General features: G+C 39.4%; 1 protein-coding gene across 1 annotated transcript in view; it reads right to left on the bottom strand.

The window, feature by feature from the left end:
* SLC22A16 (solute carrier family 22 member 16) overlaps positions 1–24,027 on the bottom strand; it is a 28,472-nt gene extending 4,445 nt beyond the window's left edge. Inside the window, exons 1-4 of the mRNA XM_087718649.1 lie at positions 23,906–24,027; positions 9,782–10,258; positions 5,487–5,604; positions 1,585–2,131 (exon numbers count right to left, since the gene is read on the bottom strand). Of these exons, the coding sequence (XP_087574775.1) occupies positions 1,585–2,131; positions 5,487–5,604; positions 9,782–10,258; positions 23,906–23,955 (1,192 nt within the window). The 5' untranslated portion in view covers positions 23,956–24,027. The remainder of the gene's footprint in view (positions 1–1,584; positions 2,132–5,486; positions 5,605–9,781; positions 10,259–23,905) is intronic.
* Positions 24,028–27,615: the final 3,588 nt, after the last annotated feature.

Here is a 27,615-nt window from a genome sequence, read left to right as displayed (position 1 = left end):
AAATGCACTTGCCACTGATGAAAGATGCTCCAGAGAGGTGGAAATTGGCTATCTTTCTTACCTCTACAATGTGTGTTTTTAAAGAAAGGAACTCTTCAAGACTCAACCATTTCTTTGGACATAACTTTGTAATGGTGAGTCATATTGCAATGTTTACTTAGTGTGGAAGGGAAAACACTTTTAAATATGTCAATTGATTTGTATTCATATGCTGATCCTGAATGATCCCAAATAACAAGAACAATCTATGTAAACTGAACAATTTTGAGGCCCACTAATTTCAATCGAAGGTATCTAAGTACACTTTGAACATTGCCCAGGAAGATTTAAAGATCCTTCTCTTGTCTGAATCATAACCACTGGGTTAGTATGATTTCCTCTGCAATATAGTAAAAAAACCTTCCTCTGGAGGTTGAAAATCAGCCCTACAGACAAACTGGAAGTCACAATTCCCAAATTTCCAGGTTCCACATAGGCCCATTTTTCACCCTCCGGAGGCTTCAGGGAAGCTCCTGAAGTCTCCGGAAGGCCTCTTGGGGGGGGGAGGCTGTTTTTGCCCTCCCCAGGCTTCTAGAAAGCCTCTGGAGCCTGGGGAGGGTGAAAAAACTGCACCAAAAGTGGGGGGGGGGTCACGGACATATAAGGTGACCAGACGTCCCGATTTTAGCAACAGTTACAATTTATATTTGTAATTGTAGTTATGTTGAAATAAAAAATAATATTACAATACTATTTTTGCATTGCGGCTCCATATAAATTTTTTAATCAAGCCCCCCCCCCCCCCCCGGGCAAAGGTGTCCCTCTTTACCAATCTGAAAATCTGGTCACCTTACACACATAGCATTATGTAATTGTACTTTTTAATAAAATTACTATTAAAAACTATTTGCAGGAGAATATGGTGTGTTTGTGTGTGTGTGTGTTCAGAGATATTTAGTTGCATTGCTTTTCAGTAAATAAATGGAGAGAATTTTTTGCTTACTATACTTCTCCATACATGGCCAAATGTATAAATATAAATATAATATAATTTTATCATATTTGATCTATATCTTGTTATTGTATTCTGTTCCAATCTCATTTTAGACTGTATTTTATTCCAATTCCATTTTACATCATATTTTATTCCAATAACATTTTAAATTGTATTTTATCACATTCCATTTTATATTGCTTTTATCAAATTTTAGTAATAATTTGTTTCTGGAACTTTGCACTTTGATATGGCCCAAGGGCTAATCAATAAAGACTCAATATCAATGTAAAAGGGATGTCTTAATGAAAACCAAATCTTTATGAGGAACTCTTAAGTTCTTAATAAGAGGACCAGGCTATCCCTTCCAACCTTCTTCTAGTGACCCCAGTCCTGCTTGAAATTTTTATTCATTACAATTATTTGTATTCCATGAACCACATAGTTACACAATTATCTGACTAACCCATTTGTGTAAAGTTAGTTTACGGAATGGCTACCATCCTAGCATGGACCTAGGCTTGGAAATAACCAGCAACAGTGATAATCCCTGGACATGTACGGTTGTATTTCTGTTCCAAGTGCAATAAGTTACATCAAGCAATATTTACCTATGAGAAACAGATTTAAAAATTCATTGCCTCCAAAGTTCACAGAACTGAGGGAGAATACATAATATCCTAAACTCCCAGTGAACCAAATCAGCCAGACTGTAATGGTCCTTCTTGTGATGTGCCAGTTACGGAATAGATCTAAGACGTTGTGCTTCTTCATGGGAGAACTGTCATGATTCCCCATTCTGCTATTGATAAGATCATCTTGCATCGGGCACAGTTCAGCAATTTTACAAGGAGTGCTTACTTTATTCCATCTTGCCATTACATTAATTAATTTTTGTGCTTCTTCATATCTTTCCTCTGTGAGCAGCCAGAAAAGTGTCTCTGGGAGCATCCAGCAGCACAAGACAAATGGGAGAGTTGCTACAGAAAGGCAGATCTGATAGACCCACCAGATCCGTGTCAAGTAGCCCACAAGAGCCACTATCATGATTCCCACAGCAAAGAAAGCATGGATGTGCATGGATGCCCAGGTGCGGGCTTTGATGCCCGTGTATTCAGTCACATAAACAAACACTACCACCAAGTAGCCACTTGAAACCTAGAAGGGGGAAAAAGACAGGTAAAAGAAAATAGCTCAGTCTAGTCTCCCTCTAAGATTTTTTTTTTTTTGTAATTAAAAAAATGGTGGTCAGGGATGGTATATGCTCAAAACAGGAAGGCACCTTTCTTAACAGGGAAAGTGATGCTACAATACACAGGTCTGCAAAAAAAATTTTTTTGAGAGGTGTTTTGGTTATTCCACGTAATCATGTTTTTTGGTGCGCTGAATCCGAAAATGACCTCCATTTTATCAAAGAACATCACGTTTCCTGACAATTTAGGTAACTATGTTAAATAAGGCAATACCTCAAAATAAATGGAAATAGACTTATAAAATTAAAGTTTTATTACAATATTTTCATGAAAATCCTTTTTTGAACTGAAATGAGCTTACCTACACACACTAAACTCGATTCTTCTTCCTTGTGAGGCTCCTCTTGGTGCATTTACGCTTGTGAGTAGCATCTGGAATGTCTCTCTGAAGCATTCAACAGTAGTCTGCCATCATTGTAATGCTCCATTTTCCCTGTATCTCCTTTCCATCTCTTTAATGTCTTGGTGGAATCGTTCACCTTGTTCCTCACTCACAGCTCCCAAATTTTCAGGAAAGTAGTCAAGGTGGGACTGGAGGAAATGCACTTTCAAACTCATCAGGCAACCTAAAGCTTGAAATGCTTTCAGCATTCTTCCGACGATCTTTTTGTAGTGAGGATCTTTGTTATTGCCTAAAAATTTCTGTATGACTTCTTTAAATGTAATCCACCCTTCTTTTTGAGGATCCGTCATGGTATTGACAAACTCTTGATCAACTATAAGCCTTCTAATGTCTGGTCCGACAAACACACCTTCCTTCAACTTTGCCTCCGACAGGCATGGAAACTTGGTGACCAAGTATTTGAAGCATTCTCCATCTCTTGGAAGTGATTTTACAAATTTCTTCATCAATCCCAATTTTATGTGGAGAGGTGGTAGAAGAACTTTATGGGAAGGTGCCAAAGTTTCTCGGAGGACATTTTTTTCACCAACTGTTAGCACCCTCGACTGCCAACTCTTCTTGGTCCAGTGATTTTGTCGGTCTCGACTGTCCCTTAGACACAGAAAAGAAGGGTATTTGGTATACCCAGCTTGTTGTCCGAGCAGCATGCACAAGACCTTCAAGTCCACACACACTTGCCAACCATGGTCTTCATATTTAAGTTTACAAAGAACCAATTCCAAGTTCTCGTAGGTTTCCTTCAAGCGTACAGAATGACCTACAGGTATGGAAGCGTAAAAACCGTTGTGGAGTAAAACTACTTTGAGACTTCTTTTTGAAGAATCTATAAAAAGACGCCATTGCTCTGAATCATATTGGATTTTAAATTGACCCATCAGACCTTCGACGTCGATGCAATAAACCAACTTGTCTTCCTGGGCAAAGTAAGGAACGAACTCCTTTTCACGATGTCTTGACCATGAAGATGACACTCCTGGCAACAATAATTCCTGCTTTTCAGCCTTGATTTGAGTAACTCAGCAGCATCTTTGGGAAGATTCAAGTCTCTTACCAAATCATTGTTCTCCTCCTGAGAAAACAATTTTGGTCTTGTATCATCTTCAAAATCAGAACTTGATTCGTCATCTGGTTCAGGTATGACTTCACCTTCATCGGAGCTAGGTATGTCTTCCAAGATAGCAGGGAGCTTGGGTACTGGTATATCTGTGCCATGGGGAATGGGACGAATTGCTGAGTGAAGATTGGGGTATAAAATGGAATGCTTCCATTTGGAATTAAACCCTTTCAAATCTCATGAACAAAAGCCATCACTATGGTTCTTTTGCTCTCGCCATACCATAGGAATTCCATAACGGAAAGATTTTTTCTTACCCTTGAACCAGTTTTGGAGGTCCTCAACACACCGTTTGCACACTTTATGAGGCGCCCAAACTTTATCTTGATCTCCAATTTTTAGTCCAAAGTATGCAAAGTATACTTTTTTCACAAAGTCTGTAATATTCTGCTGTTGCTTCAACACTGTATATTCACCACAGATGAAACAGAAACTGTCTGGCGAATTAATACACTTTTGCGGAGCCATAACATAATGGTTGAAGAATGATGAGCTAACATGAATTGCGATGAAAAAGTGTGAACAGCCTAGAACCAAGAACATGATGATGATTCATGCACAAGTGTGGCATGCAGGAGAGAGCAGCTTTGTGTCTGTACATGAGACATCACAGTGCTGGCCACGCCCCCTGCACTGACCAGAGATGCTGCTATCTGCCCTGTGTCTCCCTCCCACTGGATTCTTCAGGAAAGATTAACTCCTTCTACCATTAGAAGCATAGACTTAAAACTTGCTTAGCTTATGTGTATATTGCTGACCATCAGATTTACAGTGCTATTTTTTTTTACATAACTCGGACAAACCCTTTAAGGTTTTTTTGGCATTTTATATCTTAAATGCACTTATGTGAATTAATTAATAGTAATTTGGACTTTAAATTTGGTTAAAAACCCATAATATAAAAAAATGCCAAAAAAATAAAAAAATTGATAAATTTGAAGACCATTTTGCATGTTGTGGCAAATCATGGCACCTAGGAGTTTTTTCAATATTTTATTTGTTTTCAGCACACCAAAATGCATGGACATTAGATGAAAATAATGAAACAGCTTTTTAGTCACAGACTTGTGTAATGAATGGACCAATAATAGTGAGCATGCACGATATTATGAGAAGTGAAGTGGGTGGTATCTAAATTGAATAAATACTGGAAACTAATGTGGACACAATCCAGCCAAAGGATGCCTAGGTAGCAAAATATAACTGCATGGACCTAGGGCAGAGAACCAGGGTCCAGATTCAGATTTGATGGTCATGAGATTTGTCAGATGAACTTTGGCCAATCAGTTTCTCAGGACAGAGCTTTCCCCATAGAAAAGAAGTTAGGCAAAATGATTTAAGCATAAGACAGCCCACATTCACGTCCCTGAATTCTTGCACAATACAGGAATATATAAAATAGGAGGGGAAATATCATCTAAGATTCCTTATTTAGGAGAAAGGAAGTAAAAAATTTAACAACTCTGCCCTTAACTCTGGTTGGATTGAGACCATGTCCATATTATAGCACTTAAACTATGCTGTCCATTATTATTTTTTTTGAAGGAAAGTGCCTAAAATGTAATCTTTATTCTATTTATTGCATTTTACCTTAATAGGATTAAATCCATAATAAACAATTTTTTTAAACTCTAAACACTGTTTTAACTTGGTTGGGAAATGCAGCAACTTCTACTTTTTGTAACATCAGCTTTAAAAAAAAGTAATGCAAATATTTTCAAGAAGATAAGCTTGTATTCTTACCATTGCAAGAAGGAAACGGACAATCACAAAACTGCTGTAGTTAAACGTGAACGCCACAGCAATGCCAAATATAAACTGTCCAGTGCTTGTGATCCACAGGATGTACCGTCTTCCCAATCTGTAAATAACAACTGTAATAATAAATATTGCAGACATTCCATTGGACAAACACGCACCTGAAATAACAAGAAACAAGGATGTCCCACCAACCCTGTGTTCACTATCAAATCTCTCTACAATCTTTGGAAATGTTATCTTGGCTTCCAACAAATTACAACAGTGAGCAATAGCAATAGCACTTAGATTTATATACCCCTTCATAATGTTTTACAGCCTCTCTAAGCAGTTTACATATTCAGCAAATTGTCCCTAACAATATACTGCTGCATGCTGCAACAATGCGAATAGACTAGGATTCATTATATTCACCATATTTTTTAAACAGAAGGGTTTATTTGATAGACCCATAATAACTGTGTTTATTTCAGAGTATATGTTCAAAAAGCTTTGAAAAGGTTGTCTTATTTTATATAGAGGGGGGGGCAAAAAGAGGCAAGGGAAAGAAAAAACAGAAGAATCTACAGCAACCTAAAATAACTCATTAAATTGCTGTAATAATGGAAACTACCAATAGTTGCACATATTTAGGGTCAGTTACCAAATCAGCTTAACAGCAAAACAATTAATAGTAAATGCACAAGTTATTACTTGAAAGAGAAAAAATTGAACAAAAAACAGGAACTATATTTAACCAAAAGCAAATTAAAGACAATCCCCCCAAAACAAAGAATAGGGGGGGGGAACTGTGTCCTCTATCTATTTATCTATCTATCTATCTATCTATCTATCTATCTATCTATCTATCTATCTATCCATCCATCCATCCATCCATCCATCCATCCATCTATGTCTGTCTGTCTGTCTGAAAGCATACAAACCTACACATATTCACACACAGCCATTCTCAGCTCAATCCAGCTCACAGAGTTGTAGTTGTGGGGAAAACAGGAGGCAGAAGCAGCAAGAATGGAAATAAAAACAGAGAAGGGGATAGCTGTGCTAGAAGGAAAAAGAACTGATATAAAACTGGGAAAGGACTTAGGCAAGGAAGGATATCAGAGCAAGAGAAGCCCTGTCTCCACATTCTCAGAAAGGGTTAAAATTAATTAGGCATGCAGCTCCTAATTGCTAGGCTATCTAATCCCTCAATCATTTACTCCTCAGCCCATTCTTTGATTTCAACACAACCTTCTGTTCTTTTCGGGAGTGTAACAGCAACTCTTCCATTTAGAGGTAACTACAGTATTGCCAATAGACTTTTTCCAACATCAAATGAAGATTATGGCAAGATCCTCCTTAGTGTCATATAAAGGTATTTATATTAATAGGCTTAAATGATCACCCTCTTATCTATGACAAATCCTGCTTCATTAATACTACTGTATTGTTTCTCAGCCTTTTGGCTAAGATCTAGTATATACTTACTACCGTAGAGTACATTATTATTACAGAACGATATAAACTATGCAATGTTACACTGTAACTCACGTGCAGTATTTGGGTTGTACTCTTTAAAAAAATTAGCACAAAATCCAACTGGTATTTTACCAGTTAATATTAATGAAATTCCTATTACCGTAATTTTTATTCAAGTAGAATATCAAACGTATGCTAAATATACACCCATTTCATCAAGGAATGAGGATGTCTTCTTTGGTTAGAAAGTTGGTCTACAGCCAGGAGATTGAAGTTCAGGTTTATCTCCACCCCAGACTGGAGACCAGTCCCTCCTTCAGCTCAACTTCTCCCACTGGTTTGTTGTGGAAAAATACTGGAGGAAAGAGTGCCCTAGGTTACTGGAGAGAAGATGCAGTACAAAAATAACAAATTAAAATAAACAACCAATGTATTATCTGGCCGTGTACTAATAAACACCAGAAACTTCTTACAGGCATGAAATCATTCCGTAATAATAATGCTCTTTTACAAGGAACTGGTCTTATTTTTCCCATCATATTTAACATAAATATGTTCAGAAGATCCAAGTTCATTTTTAAGATTTCTCTAAAAAGCTTAATTTCTTCACAACTGAAGCTTTTATTCCAATCCAGCAACAGCTTTTACTTGTAGAATCCCTTATATACAGTAATAAGCACAAATTATGCATACTTCTACATCTGCAATAGACAATGTCTGGCATTCCAGATATCTGGCCTCACTATTGTCCATACTTTCTAGGGGTGCTGAGAATGGTACTTCAGTTGCATTTGGAGAACCACAAGTTGCCTAGTCCATTCTAGAGACTGTAAAATGTGTGATTATAAGTCTATATTTCTACCCTGAGCACATTTGATACATACTCCATGAATATAAATATTAAGCGGGACACGGTGGCTCAGTGGCTAGGACACTGAGTATGTCGATCAGAAAGGTCGGCAGTTCAGCGGTTCGAATTCCTAGCCTCGTGTAACGGAGTGAGCTCCCGTTACTTGTCCCAGCTTCTGCCAACCTACCAGTTCGAAAGCACATAAAAATGCAGGTAGAAAAATAGGAACCACCTTTGGTGGGAAGGTAACAGCGTTCCGTGCGCCTTCGGCATTTAGTCATGCTAGCCACATGACCACGGAGACATCTTTGGAAAGCGCTGGCTCTTCGGCTTTGAAACAGAGATGAGCAGCACCCCCTAGAGCAGGAAACGACTAGCGCATATGTGCAAAGGGAACCTTTACCTTTACTATAAGTATTATCCTCAATGTTATTGTTGCTGCCAAAATTTTAAGCTTACCATGGAGAGTCACTTCCTTATGTCAGAGAACTGATGGTGGTACCTAACCTGGCAATGAAACAACTATATGGAAAAAACCAAAGCCAGAGCACACCAAGAACCCAATAGGATGATGAACCTCATTTTGACATGCTGTCAAAATATTGCCTTTGCAGAATGTTACACTCGGCAGAACACCATAGCCCACAGGCTCATGGCTCTGCACATACATTTTCCTCTTGTTCTTGCATACCCTTGAAAAGACTTCTCTACTTTGTTTTTCCCTGGTATCTTTGTTTAAAACTTACAGCAGGCACCATCCTTGTAGAGGCATGTGCTGCCCTGGCAGCAAATTTATATAGTGGGAAAAAACAGCTACATCAAACCATAATGGTGTTTGTAATTTGTGTGTATGTGTGTGCCAGGAAGATTTATGAACTTTTACCCAATAAATTCAAAATCAAGAATTGGTAGGCTATGAGCAGAGAAAGAGGAGTCAATTAACATTTTGAGTCCTCTACATTTCTGAATATCTTTTTTTTTTTTTAAAAAAAACCAGTATCCACTGCTGTGTTAAGCAACCTTAAGACAGCAGCAGGACCCTGGTCATATTTGCATAGCGGGACAAATTTAGTCTGGGCTGTCCCAGATAATAAGTCACAATGACAGGGACATCATGTTAACTTGGTAGCAGCCATCTTCAACAGGATCCTAGCCATCTGAGTAGCCATCTGTTACAAGCCTCCTGTTGAAATCTTTGTGGGCCATGACTTGGAATATCTCAAAAGTTGGGGTGGCTTAGAAAGACACGAGAGAAAGTGGTTCCTAAAAACACTGAAGCTCCAGGCTTTCAAGCCAGATGCAAGTAAAGCTAAGCAGAGTCAACATCTAGAAAGTGTTTACTTTTCCTACAAAGGGTCAGAAATTGAATCCATGTTTATTTATTTTTCTAAAAATTATGCCGCTCTCTGCTTTTTGCTGCAGGGATGTATCAGCAGGGAAGAAATCCAACTGATAGCAGAGACAGATGTGTTGGAAGGAAGGCACAGCTCAGTTAGACCTTACTGATAAAAAGAATTCATGCAGCTGAATTTCCACCTGACTTAAACCAGATTCTATTATTTACATTTGCAATCGTAGCAATTAGGAATCGATTGTAGCCCAATGGGAAACAATGCTGCTTTTGCACAAACAATGTTAAATGGTTTAAATAAAACCCTAGGGTACATGCAATTTTAGAGGTGAAAGTTTATTTGCTACTTTAGATTAACTTAAATGTAGAATGTAAAGATGAGAAGCAAATTTCCTTAGAAGCTGAAGGCCAAAAGTCAATGAAGACAAAATAGGTCAGTAACAGAGAAAATGCTGCATTAGAAAGCACCTGTACTGTTATTTGTATTATGTCAATTCAACTATCACTCCAATATGCTCTGGGAAGTATAAAGGAAGACATTTTCCCAAGGTAAATGAGCTCAAAAGCCAGGAGATTCCTCAAGTCCTCCAGCAATTTTTTGCAAACCCCATACTATACCTGTCAGCAAGATCTCCAAAGATTACAGCTCCAACAAGGACTCCCAGCATAAATGTTGGCTGGGTTAATTTTGCAAGCCATTCCTGCTGACAGACCAAATCCCACTCGGTTACAATGGTGCTCTGCCAATTGGTGTGATCGTAGATGTATCCATCAGTACAGTGAAAATCAGTCTTGTTGCCGCTATATTCATAAGTAAATCCTGAGGCATTTTCTCGTTTAGACCTGCTGCATTGATTAAGCTCCCAAATGTCTCCATTTTCCAACTGGACCAAGATGTAGTTTTGTGTTGATGTCCACAGACTCCAGGCATCCTCTATGTTTGAATGAGATGAATTGTAAACGAGGACACGACTCACATTTCCAGCAATGTTACATACAAACTTTGGTGTTACAGCCAAGAAGACAGAAGACAGATAATGGATGCCGCAAGAAATAGATTGGAACACAGAGGCAAAGTAAACCAACGCCTGGTATCTGCAAAGGAAGACAGAAAATTCACAATATTTGCCATCTGCAACTTCATTACTTCAGAAATAGTCCTATTTATTTTGCTACTAATATGATTTAGTGCAGGTTTTTAAGTACAGGATTAGTACTAGGGGGTGTGGGTGGGGGTCAATATAACTAGTACATCATTGGAGCACATGGTAAAATTATATTGCCATTTTGTCAAATATTTTGAAAACAATTGAAAGAAAAGTGATTGTTTTCCTGGATCCAAATTCCAACCTAAAGTGCAAGCAGAAAGGCAGCAGGGAATATTTTCATAATATTTACATGAGGGACTGGCAAAAAGCTTTTGCTGTAGACTTTTTAAAAATTTCCAATTAGTTTTTATTCTCGTAAAATGTTGTCCAAATTTTTGCTTTTATAAAAAAAAAGAGTAAGATTTAATAAAGTGGATTATTTGCACAAACATTCAGTATGCTTTGTTTAAACCAAATGGGTAAAAATATATAGAAAAAGTACCGTATTTTTCGGAGTATAAGATGCACCTTTTTCCCGCAAAAAAGAGGCTGCAAATCTGGCTGCATCTTATACACTCAATACAGCCTTTATTTTTCCTCCTGAAACCCTGCCCCTTCACCAAAATGGCCGTGCAGAGCCTGTAGAAGGCTTTCAGATAGCTCCTGGGGCTAGGGAAGGCAGAAAAGAGTGAAAAATGGGCCGTTTTTTGCTCAATTTTGTTCCCCTCCCAGGAGTACTCTATAAGCCTCCTAAAGGCTATGCATGCATTTTTTTTTGACGAAAACCGGCCTGTTTTTGCAAAAAAAAACAGGCCATTTTGGGGAGATTTGCAGAGTGCAAAAACTTTTTTTTTAATTTGCCTCTTCAAAACCTTGGTGCGTCTTATACTCCAAAAATACAGTAAATTAAAACATCTGGCATTCTGTGCCGAAAGAGAAAAGTCTGTATCTAACTGAAGTAAATATCAAATTTGATTATGACAAAATTAACCTCACCCATTATCCAGATACCAATTTAAAAATTATTTTTCTTTTTGATATGAACATGTATCGGACACAGTATCCATAACTTGTAATATTGATCTTCCTCAGGCTCAAGAAAAGGTGGGAAAAGTCTCAAGATTTAAGATCCAACCTGCTGAGGGATAATACTATACTACAGCCATGTCCTCAGTAAACTCTGGCACCTCCAGCTGTGATTTGTGCTTTTCCACTGCTGCGCTACAGCCAAAATTCAACCAGAGCAAGTTTCCCAGTCATTGCATTTTCACGCCAAGAAATACTTGAATTTCCGAGACTCTAATGATCACGTAGTTATTAAAAATTGTCAAAGTATTACAAAATTAAAAGATAAGAAACAGTGTGACCACCGTTTAATGTCTTTATACAACTGCTCCTATATAAACAATGGTCCCATGGACAATTAAAATTCTTTGAAAAACTAACAAGGACTCATAGCAAGCGTGCATGCCTAATTTCCAAGGATCAGCCAGTTTCTGAATATAGACAACTCCATGCCTTCTACAGCAGGACAGGATGGAAAATAATCATGTAGTGATGAATTTTACGCTAATGTGTTTGTACAAGGGCACAACACTGTTAGGTACGTTGGGCATAATAGTCATTGAGGATTTTAAAAATCTTATTAGCATTTAAAAATTATTTCTTGCTTCACCATAAATGGGGAAAAACACATTACCTTCATTCTGAAAGATCAACATGGGGAAGTCCAAATGACTATATTGAATAGATAGATAGATAGATAGATAGATAGATAGATAGATAGATAGATAGATAGATAGATAGATAGATAGATAGATAGACAGACAGACAGACAGACAGACAGACAGACAGACAGACAGACAGACAGACAGACAGACAGACAGACAGACAGACAGACAGACAGACAGACATGGAAAAAAACAGACAGACAAAACATGGAGTTGAAAGGGATCTCAGAGGTCTTCTAGTCCAATCCTCTGCTTGAGCAAGAGATGCTATACATTTCATACAAATGGTTTTTTAGTCTCTTTTTGAAAGCCTCCAAATGATGAGAGTTGCACCCACAACTCCTGAAGGTAAGATATTCCATTGGTTGATTGCTCTCTAATATCTAGTTATGTATTGTAGATTGTTACATACATACATACATATACATACATACAGTTATGTATTGCAGTGTATGTATTATGTATACACATATACTTAAATACATTGGAGATACAGATAGATCTCAGAGGTGGGTTGCTGCCAGTTCGGCCCAGATCGGCCGAACCGGCAGTGGTGGGAGGCTCTGCCCAAACTGGTAGTAAAAGAATTAGCAACCCACCTCTGATATATCTCCTATGTATGTATTTATGTATATGTGTATAACACACACACACACACACACACACACACACACACACACACATATGGCAGCATTCTTATCTTACACACCCAAAAGTAGTTCAAATTCAGTAAGGCTTCCCTTGCTATACCTGTCAGCAGCCCTTTTAAAGAGCTGCACCTTTTCCTGGACTTACATGGTATCTGTGCCAGCATAGGGAAATATACATTTGAGTTCAGTTGGCATTCGGAAGGCCATGACAGGGTGCCTTCCATCTACCCAATGAGAATTTTTCTTGAGTGGTCCATGCAGCATTCCCAGGGAGGGATCTTTTCCAATAACCCCTACAGTTTATAAACAGGGGAGAAGCTCAGCTGATCTTGCTCTCACTATTCTCTTAGCGATGAACTCCAAATGTGTTCCCAAATCCAAGAGCTTATTCAAGAAAGAAACAACAAGTTAATTGCTATATAATGCTTGGCTCAGTTCTCTTGAATTTCCCTTTTGTTTAGTGTTTCTCAACCCCAACAATGCTGGCTGAGGAATTCTGGGAATTGAGGTCCACATGTCTGAAAATGGCTGAGGCTGAGAAATACAGCACTGGGTGTAGAGATTTGTTGGTTTAATGAAGGATTTTCTCTACAGCAAGATTATACTGTTAAGCAGCTATCTTTTCTATCCTAGGGATTGACACAAGGTTTATAAATTTTTGAACTGCTGACTTCAAGGCAAGAACATTGAGAGCATCTTCCTTTCTATTTCCAAAAGCTTGGCTGAAGAGAGATGTCCTTGGTAGAAGGGCAAAGATGCTGCAGCTACACAGACAAGTCTTATCCCCGCAGTCTCTTTTTAGTGGGTCTTCATGGAAGAAAATATGCTTTTAAATTACCAGCCTTCCCAACACGTTGCACTGAACAAATTGTCCAAAATGCCACCCTGCCATTCTCTTCACCATTTTTCCCCCTGTAGCCAAAAAGAAGAAGAAGAAGAAGGTCCCACAAGCCCAATTTAATAGAATAGAATATCTTTATTATGGTCATAGACCAGCAATAGACATCACTTTTTACAATATATTAAAAAAAATAGTACTCACATTAATAATGGATAATAACATCCCTGTTAAGAAGATACATGTTCTCAAACTGTTTGGGTCACTCCCTAGTTTATGTAGGTAAAAAGCCGATAAGTATGTGATAAATATAATGTTCTAAAAATTGTTAGATATCTCTCCCAAAAATTGGTACAAGTTGACAGCTATAATTCTGTAGCCAATTTTTTTCTTGTGGACATTGCAGCAACACAGAATTTTGCCACTGCATGCATGGTAGATGGGTTTGAGTCCTGGAGGAGAAAACCTACATAAAAATTGTCTGCCCTCCCTGGCAATCTCTCTAGTAAAGCGAGAATATATGCTGAACTATAAACACTGTATAACTCACAGTACAATAAAACATATGAGATGTCTTCATCTTCATGTTCCACAAACCCAAAATTTTTACTTATAAAAAAATTCAACATCCGGTACCGTGTTTCTCTAAAAATAAGACAGGGTCTTATTTTCTTTTGACCCCCAAAATATGGCCTTGGCCTTATTATTGGGGGGGCTTATTGTTTTGGGGTTGCCATGTGACTTCTCTCTTGCGAGCGGGCTCCCAAAGAGCCTGGCATAGGGATGGGATGACACAGCCTCAGGGGCGAATGGCTGTGTTGTGCTGTCGCAACAGTGCAACACAGCAGCCATGAGGTGACCATGCTCATGAGCAGCCGCCCGACAATCCCCCCCTCTCCAGCCGGGCAGAGTGCCACTTACCGACCCAGCGGTATTCCGAAGGCACCAAGCCACAGGAGCAGGGAGGGAAACAGGCACTTGCATGGCTTGGCACCTTCAGGATACCGCTGGGTTGGTGAGTGGCGCTCTGCTCGGCTGGAGAGGGGAGGCTGTCCAAGGGTCTTATTTTCAGGAGAGGGCTTATATTTTTGCCCACCCCAAACATCTGCCCTTATTTTCAGAACATGTCATATTTTCGGGGAAATACGGTATATATGCAAGCTTGGATAAGATTCGCAGTGTGTTTTAACAAACATTAACTTTTGCTTTATAAATCTCTTTCCTGGACTTTTTATCTCTTTGGGGGCCTTCAGTGACAGCATTTCAGTTATTACTTAGTCAGGCAGAGCCAGTCTAATTACTGTTATGACTATTTTCTCTATTATCTAATCTTTAGACCTCCAAACTATACAATTGTTTTGAAGAAACAAGAAATTACTCAAGTTGCAGTTTAGATAAACCAGAGATTATTTGCATTTTAAAAATCTTTCGAACAGCATTCCATTCACTTTTCCTTTTAAAAAATATTGTTCATTTCCCCTAATTCCATATTCATATTTCTTTCTTTAAAAAGAATGTAAAATAAGTTATTTATTGTAATTTTACTGCATTGTTGTCACTTAATGAACACAGCAAAAAAGGTTGTAAAATGAGGCATAAGCCACTTAACATCCCATTATTTAGCAATGGAAGTTCTGGTCCCAATTGTAATTGTAAGTTGAGGGTTTCCTGTACACAAATTTAAGGTATGTGACCCTCTGTGCTCTGTAAAACCTTCTCTTGAAATCAAAGCATTTGGGAGCAATATAGGATGGCGTACTGAATGCCATTGAATTGAGATAAATCAGTCATCTATACCAACTCAGCAGCCTCAGAAAAGCTTGTTATGGACATAAGTGGGAAGAAACATGGAAAACGCTCCTATTTAAAACTTTAACTTTGTTTGTGATCTTTGCTGTCTTTGAAAATAAATTTGCCTTTATTACATAGCCCCCCCCCAAAAAAATCCATTACCTACTTGCAAAATAATTCAGAATAAATACATAAACTCTTTTCTGCGATTTTTAAGAAATCTAAACTCCTGTATGTGAAACTGAGATGAAGTATAACATTAAATAAAAAAATTATTTTTCTTTTAAGCAGGGAACTCCATACCATTCTGTGAAATCTGTGAGCCTTGTAAATATTTTTCCCCCTTTTGGTCCTTCCAAACCACTTGATCTGTTGCTGCAGACAGAAAGGTTACTGTTGGGCAGGACACATTTAACATAAGTGTTTTCAGGAGAAAATTTTTCTAATAACAGATCATCAAAAAATAAGTCCTGCTGCAGAACAACAGTTCCCTACTCAATGAGGTAAAGAGAAAAGATTATTCAGCAGCAGTGGTAGGATCTATTCTGTAGGAGCCAATATCAGTATTGGGATTGTTACAGTAGCTATAAAGATGCATGGCACACTTCTTTTCTTATTAATATAGGTTTTTACCTTATATGTAGAGTTGGTATTCAGCAGGTTCTGACCAGTTCTAGAGAACTGATAGTGGAAATTTTGAGTAGTTCGAAGAACCGGTAAATACTACCTCTCAGTGGCCCCACCCCCATCTATTTTCTTCCTCATGAGTCTCAGCTGATCAGGAGGGAATGCGGATTTTACAGTATCCTTCCCCTGCCACGCCCACCAAGCCACACCCACCAAGCCAAGCGCACAGAACCGATAGTAAAAAAATTTGAATCCCACCACTGCTTATATGGTTAAACACAAACATAAGCACTTTGTTCCCTGTATGTTCCCTGTATGGCTTGAATGGTCACTTCTCCAATATACTGGCATCCATTTTCTTGTACATGACCTGTCCACTGAGAGAAAAGGGGGGGGGGAACCTTCATTCAGTACAGTAGTTTTTTAATGACTGCTCATATACTTTTACTGAATGTTGTTTGTGCCTTACTGTTGACTATGTTTCTCTTCATGAATTGCAAAACTGCCTGAAAAGGAACTCCACACACATTCCGTTTGGGTCCAAGCAATTCACCATAGATGTTTCTTTGTATGCTTCTGGGTGTCACAGGAGGACAACTTTAGTCATTTCTTATGGTAAGAAAACTGTAAAAGTACAGATTTGTGAAATCTGTAAAAATACCTTCAGCTGAGCATAGCAGCCTTCCCCAGCTGGATATCTGCAATCCAGGGGTAAAGAGATGGCAACAACTCTTGGAATTCTGAGCTAGCATAGCTAAATTAACAAGCTGAAGCAGAGTAATATTTTGCAAAATAGATTTGTACACTCCACTACCTGCCATGCAGGTAATCCATTTGTTACAAGAGTTAATAAAATCTTCATAACAGAGCAATGTAAGAATTCAGAAACTGTGTGAATTAGTACATCAGAAAGCCAAAGCACTTTATTGAAAAATATTTAATTTACAAAAAGAAGCATGCACAACCCCAATCAAAGCTGCTGGAGACAGTTTCCAAACAAGCTAAAATACAGTATTACTTGTGTTCAGTCACTATGTATTCAATAAGAACATACTATGATTTCATGAGTAGTCTTGTTTTAGAATTGCCTTACAAATGATGTGTATATTAAAGAAATAACTTGTAAATTCTTGTTGAAATAGCCCCTCCAGACATTGGGGAAGTTCTAGCCAATTGGAATGAGAGGAAAGCATAATTGGAAGATGCTAAAAATATTCTATATTCTGCTTATCTACATTGCACAGCAGATACATTTTGGACTCACCTAAAAGTTTTCTTACAGCAAATATTAAATTCCAGACCATCTTTTGCTAAGAAAGAACTACAGTTATATGGAAGACATGGCTAGAAAACATTGCAGCAGATGGCTTGAAAATTAATGAAAAAGACAGTGGTCCAAGATCTTAAATTAACTTAGTACCCATGTTAGTAGGTTAACAGACAACAGAGTCACATGGAGCCAATTTACTGGTCCAGAGACTGGTAATTGTGGCAAGATGTAGACCATGCAGCATCCACTTTAAGGGCTGCAGATTATTGTGCACAGCAGGACTTTTCTGTATCCAAATCAAGAGCATTGAAATGTGCACAACAGAGAAAATAAATATGACTTGTTGAGCAGGAACCAAAAGAAATATGAGCATTAGGATCAACACAGAAATCAAAATTAACTGTGCTTGTTTTTATAAGATTCACTTGTCTTTTCTTCTTCCCCAAGGGTTCACACAGGGACTTGTCCATTTAATTTACTGCACTTTTGTGCTTATCCATTTTTTCTGCATCTCAGTAATTATGGGCGGCTCCTTACTGTGTGATTTTGGTACAAATATCAAAATATCTGTTCCATGTCACATTTATATACCACACTATCAGACAGATTAGGCCAAGATGTACCTTGTGCTGAATCATGTTTAGTTATGAATATTATTGACCTAGAAAATCTCAGTCCAAGTCAACACTCATTTTATTACACTGTTGCCCTGAAATTTGAAAATGTTAGGAACCTACTGGATCAAGTATCAAGATCACCAAACAACTATCTGTTCCAAAATGCTATTTATAATCATACTAAATCCAATCCATTTTCTCCCCCCCCCCCCATACACATCCACTGATTGTTCGAGTCACCAAATACCAGGGAAATTTAGAGCACGGTTAATGTGCAGGTTCTGAATCCCCAACAAAGTTTTCTCATCCTTCTCTAGCTTAAGGGCTGAAATGCCTCTTCATTGAGAAAGGGGCACCAAGCCAAGAAGCTGTGCCTATCCTGGAGGCCTCAGTTCCACCCACAACAACCAGCAGCACAATTTGTGCAGGTGAAAAACTCTTTCTACTTCTTTCCAATTTGCTTAAACTAACAGCAATGCTTGGACTGCGCCAAAGGGCTGAAGATTGTCCCCCTATCTTCCTTCATGTCATTTTCTAATCTTTTTCTGGATGCTCTTATAAATGGCAGATGAGGATATCTAGCAGTTTTAGAGGGAAATCAACATGGGAAAAATGTGTGGGAGATGGGTGGGTTGAAAACATATTTACAGACAAGAACAATAATACCATCAAGTAGCTTTCATCTGACCATCTAAGGGATTAAGCAATCAATCAATAAATCAATCAATCAGAATAGAGCTGGAAGAGATCTTGGAGGTCTTCTAGTCAACCTCCTGCTCAAGCAGGAGAACCTATACCATTTCAGAAGGTGGCTGTCCAGTTTCTTCTTAAACAGTGGTCTCCAACCTTGGCAACTTTAAGACTTGTGGACTTCAACTCCCAGAGTTCCTCAGCCAGCAAATCTGGCTGAGGAACTCTGGGAGTTGAAGTCCACAGGTCTTAAAGTTGACAAGGTTGGAGACTACTGTTCTTAAATATCTCTAGCAATGAAGCGCCCAAAACTTCTAAAGGCAAGTTGTTCCACTGGTTAATTGTCCTCACTGTTAGGAAGTTAATTCCAGGTTGCTTCTCTCATTGATTAGTTTGCATCCATTATTTCTTGTCTTCCCTTCTGGTGCTTTGGAAAAATAAATTGACCCTTTTTCAGTCTCTCAAATACTGGAACACTGATATCATATCCCCCCGCCCCAGTCCTTCTTTTCTCTAAGACAAGCCAAACCCAAATCCTTCAACCGTTCTTCATGTTTTAGTCTCCAGGCCTTTAATCATCTTAGTTGCTCTTTTTTGCACTTTTTCCAAAGTCTCAACATCTTTTTTTATAATGTGGTGACCAAAACTGGATGCAGTATTCCAGATGTGGCCTTACTAATCTCATGGCCTCAACTGGCTATCATAATCAAGGATAATAGAGCCGAGGTGGCGCAGTGGTTAGGGTGCAGTACTGCAGGCCACTTCAGCTGACTGTGATTTGCAGTTCAGCGGTTCAAATCTCACCGGCTCAAGGTCGACTCAGCCTTCCATCCTTACGAGGTGGGTGAAATGAGGACTCAGACTGTGGGGGCAAGTTGCTGACTCAATTTGTTAAAAAAAATCTGTAAACCGCTTAGAGAGGACTGAAAGCCCTATGAAGCGGTATATAAGTCTAATAAATAAATAAATAAATAAATAAATAAATAAATAAATAAATAAATAAATAAATAAATAAATAAATAAATAAATAAATAATGTTCTCTGCTTTTTCAGCCTTAGAGATCATTTGTGAGAAAGAAGACAAGAAGAGATATGTCGAAAAAAATGTTTGAAATTCAATGTGGTGTTTGTATACACTGCTTTATGGCACACTTGGTTTGGTATGTGCTTCCAAGGAGTGCCCGCTGCAGAAAAGTGGCTACAGAATCAGGAAAAGAATTTCATCAGATTGTATACAAATATATCTATTGTGTACCATTCTCAGTTGCATTCTGATTAAGTGCACTTAAGTCAATGTCAACCTTTAGTGACCACATAGATTTTATCTGTGATAATCTGTCCCTAACCTGTTTCTTCAGGTCTTCCACTAGTGAATCCATCAGCACTGTAATGGAGCCAATCCACCTTGCCAGATGCATTAACACCTAAATATTTTGTCAGATATTCATTTCAATGAATTCCTTATTATTTCTCACTGGATTCCTTGACTTATGACCAAAGTTGAGCCCAAAATGTTGTTAAGTGAGACATTTGCTAAGTGGGTTTTGCCACAGTTGTTAAATGAATCACTGCAGTTGATAAGTTAGTAACTCCTTTGTAAAGGGAATCTGCCTTCCTCATTGATTTTGCTTGCCAAAAGGTTGCAAAAGGTGATCACATGACCTTGGGACACAGCAATGATTGTAAGTATGAACCAATTGCTAAGAATCTGAATTTTGATCACATGATCATGGGGATGCTACAAAGGTTACGTGAATAGTGGTCATAAATCACTTTTTTCAGTGCTGTTGTAACTTTGACTAAATGAACTGTTGTGAATCAAAGACTACCTGTATTATTTTGTGAATTTACACACATTTGAATGCCAGCTATCCTTATAACTCTGGGTGGCTTACCATAAACAAATGACAATATACATGAGGCATAATTTTTTAAAAATGAACAAAATAATAGAGCTATTGTTAAGAGCTATTGCTATCTCTTGCAAGTTCTATCTACCTGGATCCCTTTGAAACTTTATCATATAAAATATAATTATTGTTATTTGTTGGATGCAAGCCTTCAAAAATCCACAAATGGCTCTGTCTTGCATCATAAGGCTGATTTTCTCGATCTTGAGACACCAAATGACGATTGGTGTCCAGTGTCCATCTTGTTGGAATATTGGCTGTTATCTGGGATGACAGAACTTGTGACCGAGCACCATTCAGTAAACCTTCCCATAACTATTATGCAAACTGTCAATAATGAGGGGCACACAGACACTTTCCTTCTCTTTTCACTTGGTTACCCAAGTTTTCTTGGATTTATATCATTACATGGTGCAAACATGGGGGTGTCCAAATTTAGTCATCCTTAAGAATAAATCAGTTAAAATCAGAATGATCTCTTGATTACTCTGGATTTCTGGATTCAACCAACTATTAAAATAAATATTCTGGTTTCTGTAAGCACCGTTTCTATCCTGCTTTGTGGAGTAGAGAGTTGGTCTCTGACAGAAAGCCACTTGAAGATTAGATGATCCCTGATTCTCAACAGTTTAATACTGCCAGTTTAAAAAACAAGCTATGTTTCCATAGTACAAGAAACCACCATATCTTAGTTTAGCATTTTATGTAAATCCAACCTAAGTAGTTGGTTTTACAATATAGTATTGGGCAAAGCCAGAAAACAGTATATTAATTTATTATATGACTCTTTTTTATTAGTTTTATTGCTTTTATATGGGGTTTTATAATCTGTAAGCCGCCTTGAGTCATGGTTAATATGGCAAGTAATCTATTTTGTATTTACGTATATATGCCTAGCATTTTTTTTAGTCACAGTATTCCTCAGATGTAAATGAAAAGTATTAAACTGAATACTGTGCACCAATAAATAATTAGGAACTTTGGCACAGATTTATACTATGGGCACAGACTGTATGTATGTGTGCACCAATGCAACAGGTAACTTTTTGTATCTAACCACTAATCTCAGTGACTATTTCACAGTGACCTCCTGTTGGTTGATCTGGTTCTTAATATAAAACCTAGTACATTTATATTTCTTCATGTAAAATATCATTTCTGGTTTGCACAAATATATGTTTTCTTTGCAGATAAAACCAATGCAACCAGTTCCTGGTTAACAGAACTACAAACCACCCTCCTAACTTTGCACACTCTAGTTTTAATTTTCTTAGCCCATTGTTAGTGGAGGCTTAATAGGTATGAAAGAATTGCACTGTTTATTTCTTTGTTATGCTTTCTAAGAGAATATTGAAGTATGTAGTAGGTTCTTTAAAGAAACAAGTACTTTCAGAAGTCCAATTCTTTTCCTTCCAAATAAACAACCTCGCTTTAGATATTATAGAAGGAGGGCCCTGCTAAGCGTGACCCAACAAATGCGTACATGACAAAAGCGCACCGACAAAACTGTGGCACTAAAACCGCGATATCATCAACGTGCCGACAACAGCGCGCTGACAGAAGCGCGATTTAAGTTAAGGTAAGGGTTAGGTTTAGGTTTAGGTTTAGATTTAGGGTTAGGTTTAGGGTTGGGTTTAGGGTTAGGGTTAGAGTTAGGGTTACAGTGCGCTTCTGTCGGCACGCTGTTGTCGGCGCGCTTTAGAACTCGCGGTTTTGTTACCGCGGTTTAGTCAGGCGCGCTTTTGTCGTTCACCCTTTTGTCAGTGAACCCTGCTAAGCCTAGGGTAGTCCACAATCAGAAGGTTAGTCAAAAAGTTAGTCAGAAAAGATGCTACAGATTCCTCCAAGATTTTGAATTTCACTTATAACTATCCTCCTTTTCCATCTCTAGGAAATCAAACATTCTAAATTTGCTGGCACTCTGCTCCAACAGTACAGGTAGTCCTCGACTTAAACCATTTGTTTAGCAACCATTCAAAGTTACAATGACACTGAAAAAAAAATGCTTTACAAGTTGTCCTTGCACTTATGACCATCACACCATCCCCACAACCATGTGATCAAAAGTTAGGAACTTGGCAACTGGCAAGTATTTATGATGGTTGCAGCATCCCAGGGCCACCTGATCGCCAGTCATGATTTTCCCAGCCAACAAACAAAATCAATGAGGGGAGTTGGATATGCTTAACAACCACATGATTCAGTTAACAAACTACAGTGATTTACTTAACCGTGGCAAAAAAGGGATATTCAATCAGGTGTGACTCACTTAACAACTGCCTTGTTCTAGTCTCAGTTGTGGTCATAGGTTGAGGAGTACTTGTACTACAGATGGAGAGTTCATTCATTAAACATCAACAGTTTATCGTACCTCTATTATTTGTTCATCCTGATTAAGCTGACCAATTTACAGTAGTTCAGCCTTGATCAACTATACAGAAGCTGCCCATCGGATTTTAATGTTGTAGACCTCAATCTTACTAAGGATTGAGGCTACAAATAAACATGTTATTACACACAGATATGTGGGAGGGTCTTACAGATGAGGGCATATCCCACAAATAGATGAGATTTACTGACTATATCATCCCATACTGAGTCACACGCCTATGCCCTCCATTCAAACGCTGAGTATTTCGAACTCCCAATGGCTTGAATACATAAAGTCGCAAAGCCTCCAGCACCTATTACCTCAAAGGTTAGTTTCCACTAGCTTCTAACCTCAGTTCTCTACCCAAACTTGATCTAAGGACGCAGAGCATTCCTTTCAGCCTGTGCAGAATAATTATAACGGTATCTAGCAGATTAAGGGAAGAATTTTCCGCAATAAAAGCAGCCTCCCTTTGCGTAATCACCGTCGCCGCCACCCCAGCCACAACTACAAACCAGCCTTAAATCCGAGGCTTCCCTCGCAGGTAACACGCGATCGCCAAGGACTCCACTACCCGTTTCTATCGACGGGCAACTCTAGCTCCCCAAAGCCAACGTCGTTCCTCCTCTGTCAGGAAATTCAGGGGTTAAAAGTCACAAGCACGTGCTGGGTTAGGATTGTGGGGTCCACCGGTTCAAATCTCCATTTAGTCACCAAGCTACCAGCGACCTCTCTCGGGTTTTGCTCGAATAGATATTGAGTCCCCGAGGTAATCCAGCAGATCCTGCAAACCAGGCGGTTGGGTTGAGGGAAGCGGGGGGGGGGAACCCCACGGATCGGGCTAGGGTGCCGTGAGGGATTCGCTGCTGGAGGTGCCTAAATCGGTTTCCCCCTGGCAGCCACGTGTTTCACCCTGGAGCGCAAAGCCAGGCAGCTCCCTCGCCTTTCCCGCGCGGTTACGCGCTGCTCCGGAGCGAGGAAAGTGGAAGGTCGGGCGCGCCTGCGATCCCGAGCGTCCCTCGCCCCCAGTCCCGCGCGGACCATTTACCCACCCAACTTCCTTACTCCCTGTGCCAGAGAGAAAGAGGAGCGAAGAGCGACTCTCCCCACCACCACCACGACCGGCGCGTCCTTCCTAACCTCCCTGTCTCCTCGCTTACCTGCCGAAGTGCCCGAGGGACTCGAAGAGGAGCTCGAAGTTGCGAGCCATGGCTGGGCACGCGCAGCGGTCTGTGGGGCGGACAGAGTCCCATGGCAAGTTCCCTCCTCCTGCCCCACAGAGCCCGCCTGTCGGGAAGGGGCGTCACCTTCACCTTTCCTGTCCAATGGACCCTTCAGCCGGGCCAGCGAGCTGCGATATCCCGACTCCGGGCGGCGGGGGGGTGCCCGTCCCCACCGACGCTCGCCGCCCGGGTCCCCCGCCTCTTTTTCCCGCGCAGCCCCATCCTTTCCAGCAGAAGGGGCCGTGAGAAGTGGGGGGGGGGCTTGGAAGATAAACGTGTCACTGTGCGGGGGGGGGGCTTTGCTGTTTCACTAGCCCGTTGGCGTCCCTCTCCCGCTTCTTTTTGAGGGGGATCGGCAAATCCGTTTTCAGGGCAGATGGGCGATCTTCGCCACGGACTGAGAGCTGCCTGCTCTTGCTGCGGTTCTAAATTTTCTGGCGGAAAAATGAGTTTTCTTTCGGAACTACAGGTAGTCCTTGACTTATACCAGTTCATTTAGTGACCATTCCAAGTAACAATAACACTAAAAATACAACTTATGACCATTTTTCACAATTAAGACCTTTGCAGCATCCCCATGGCCGTGTGATCAAAAGCCAGAGAGTGGCAACTGGTTCATATTTATGGCCATTGCTGTGTCCCCGGGTCATGTGATCTGTTTTTGCGACCTGACAAGCAGAGTCAATTGGGAAGCCACATTCACTTAACATCCATGTTACTGACTTATCCACTGCAGTGATTCACTTCGCAGCTGTGACAAGACAGGTCGTAAAATGGGGCAAAACTCACTTAACAAGTGTCTCACTTAGCAACAGAAATTCTGGGATCAATTGCGGTCATAAGTTGAGGACTACCTGTACAACATATCACTGAGAATACGGTTGGTGGTTTGGTCAGGAACTGAGATCTGCCAGTATCCACTGATTCTTTTAGATGGTAGCAAATGGGGCAAAACCCACTTAACAAATGTCTCACTTAACAACAGAAATTTTGGACTCAATTGTGGTTGTAAGTGGAGGACTACCTATACTTCATATGTAACGCGGAAGAAGAAGAACACTGATTCTTTAATTGAATCTTGGTTCCATAATATCTGAGGCTGAATTCACAAAACTCACCAAGGAGGACTAAAGTGGGGTTGGGTAGTTCCTGTTTAAGCTTTTTGTGGGAACCCAGCCATTGTTTAAGTGTTAAACATGCTTTCCTGAACCTTCCTCAAGTCCATTCCTAGGATTTCCAACACAATATGGCAATTTCTGTGAATTCTGAGAGTGGAAGTCCACACATCCGGAGGATCAGAAAGTTTGTTTGTTGAGCTGCAAAATGATTGATTTATATGGATGTAGTATGTTATGTTATGCCCACATGTAATTAATTAACTCAGATTCAGGATTTATTTTATGTACTGTTGAAATGATATCCCGCCTCTGATCAAGCAATTAAAAATATGCAATTATCCAACTAAACCAATACATCAATACATGTAATTAAAAATGTAACATAAAATTAATATCCATAAAACACCATTAAACTAAAGTTTAATAACAGAAGGTGTTGTTTTCCTAGATATTGGGAAAGAGAAAATACACACTTTCCTGGAGCCAATTTCATAACCTGTGAACTGGGGGAAAGGGATTTCTTGAATATGTGGTAGCTGAGCTTCTGACTTCAGAGTGGCCTCTAATGCTGTAAATTTCTTCAAAAGAGCCTCTCATGCTGTGAGGAATACATACAATGACATTTGTATTCAACATGGGACATGCAAAGGGTACCCTCTTTCACTATAATATTATTACCAATAAATAAAGAACTGCCCCTTTCCCTCACTGAAGGCCTCCGTGCAATGTACAATATAAACAGTAGATAGCATGGCTACATATCAGAAGAAGGTGTGAAAACATAATGCCCTTGTTTGGGTCCGAATCAACAACACACAGATGGCAGATTATACACCTCTCTTTCTCAATTTCAGTTGACCTTCTGCACAGAGAGCATAGTCTTGTTTGTTAACAGGTTCTGCTGCTCTTTCAAAAAACCATGAAGCAGAATTCAAAACAGGCCTAACGGTGTTCCAAAAAAATACTAGGCTTACGCCTTGTGCAATGCATGAATGGTGCTCTGTGAAGCAGCAACCCAGCATTACATGAGCAAATGCTTCTGTGGGAACCAGGTGCCCAGTCTAAGCCAAAGTGGCAGCGAGGGAGTGCCCAATGACTGGCAGAGAAGAATAGGGCATACCCAACAAACATACAGTGGCCAATTGGGAACTGGGCAGTTTCTACTCCTGAATGTGTCAATATTGTTGGAGAGGCATTACTTAATATTTGGCAAGACTTGTGTTGATAGAAGAAGAAAAACACAACGTTCAAACCAAAAGAACTAAAAACAAACAGGGCGGAAGAGGCTACAATGCCATGTCATGAGAATATGTCTTTAAAACTGTCAGCAGGGCATCCTTGCATTGGGATAGTGGGACAGGAGGGTAATCCCAGTGAGTGGCTAAATTTTCTTATCTTCTTGCTAACCCAGAGTAGATACTTTGGACTCACTTCTCAGTCTCCCATGCTTCAGTTTTGTGCTGCTATGTCAGTGTCTTTGTTACCGTTTTCTTTCTGGGATTAGGTGAATGAAGAAGGGGCATAGACAGACTGACTAGTAGCCAATGGGGAATAGAAAAATGGGGACTCATGTCTGACAATCTCCCTCTTCGCTGCATTTCCTTTCACACAAGGAAGGCCTTGGTGCCTGTGGTGGAGGAACACAACATCCAGTTTGATAAGCCACATTTCTACAATATTTTTTGAGCTTTGCGGGGGGGGGGACATGTGTGGATGGGCTTCAGATGGAAATAGATGAGTGATGCCTTGATGTACCTATTTTGCCACTTCAAATGAGCAGAGTTCAAACAATAGCACTACTAAAAGTTGACATCTCTGCTCTAGATGCAACAGCCTTACATTTGTTGTTGTTGCAGATGTGTCCATTTCTGTATTGTACTTTCCTCCCTGACTTCCATGAAGCAAGACCCTTGCTTACCCAGCAGTTACTCAGAGTCAGTTATTGATCTACTTGGATCATCATGGCAAGAACCAATCTGGAAAAGTCCAAGCAGATTCCCACAAATTCAGACACTTCCACTTTGTGCTGAAATGCCTTGATTGGACAAGAAAATCCCACCAGGAGACCCCCTTGTTGGTTATACATTGGAGGAAGATAGCACAAATGAGATAAGAAAATCAATTATCTTGGTTGCAAGGAATGGAACACTCACACTATTTCACTGGGAATCAGAAGAAATCCAACTAACGCAGAACTGAGGACTAGCAAAAAGAATAGCATGTTTAATACTAGTATTGTTTTCTGCTTTCATAAGGATGAGTAGAGATGCTTTCACTCAATAGCAGAAAAAGGGGGGGAAAAACAACCAATTTAATAAGTAATCATTTTGCAAGAGTCTGAACTGGCCACTCTGCTTAAAAAAATGTCCCCAGCTCATTATAAACCTATTTATCTTATAATATTTTAAATTTACTTTCCTTAGCCATAAAATCATTATCTGAATATTTAATTTATTCTTCATAAGTTAACATGTCTTGAAATACCATGGGGACAAATAGAAACTTTAAAATTGCAATTAAAAATATCCC

Source organism: Thamnophis sirtalis, unplaced genomic scaffold (genome assembly GCF_051295495.1).
Source record: "Thamnophis sirtalis isolate CommonGarterSnake01/CBP01778 unplaced genomic scaffold, rThaSir2_p1.2 scaffold_6, whole genome shotgun sequence".
In the NCBI taxonomy this organism is placed as follows: Eukaryota; Metazoa; Chordata; class Lepidosauria; order Squamata; family Natricidae; genus Thamnophis; species Thamnophis sirtalis.
This window is presented reverse-complemented; position numbering and strand designations above follow the sequence as displayed.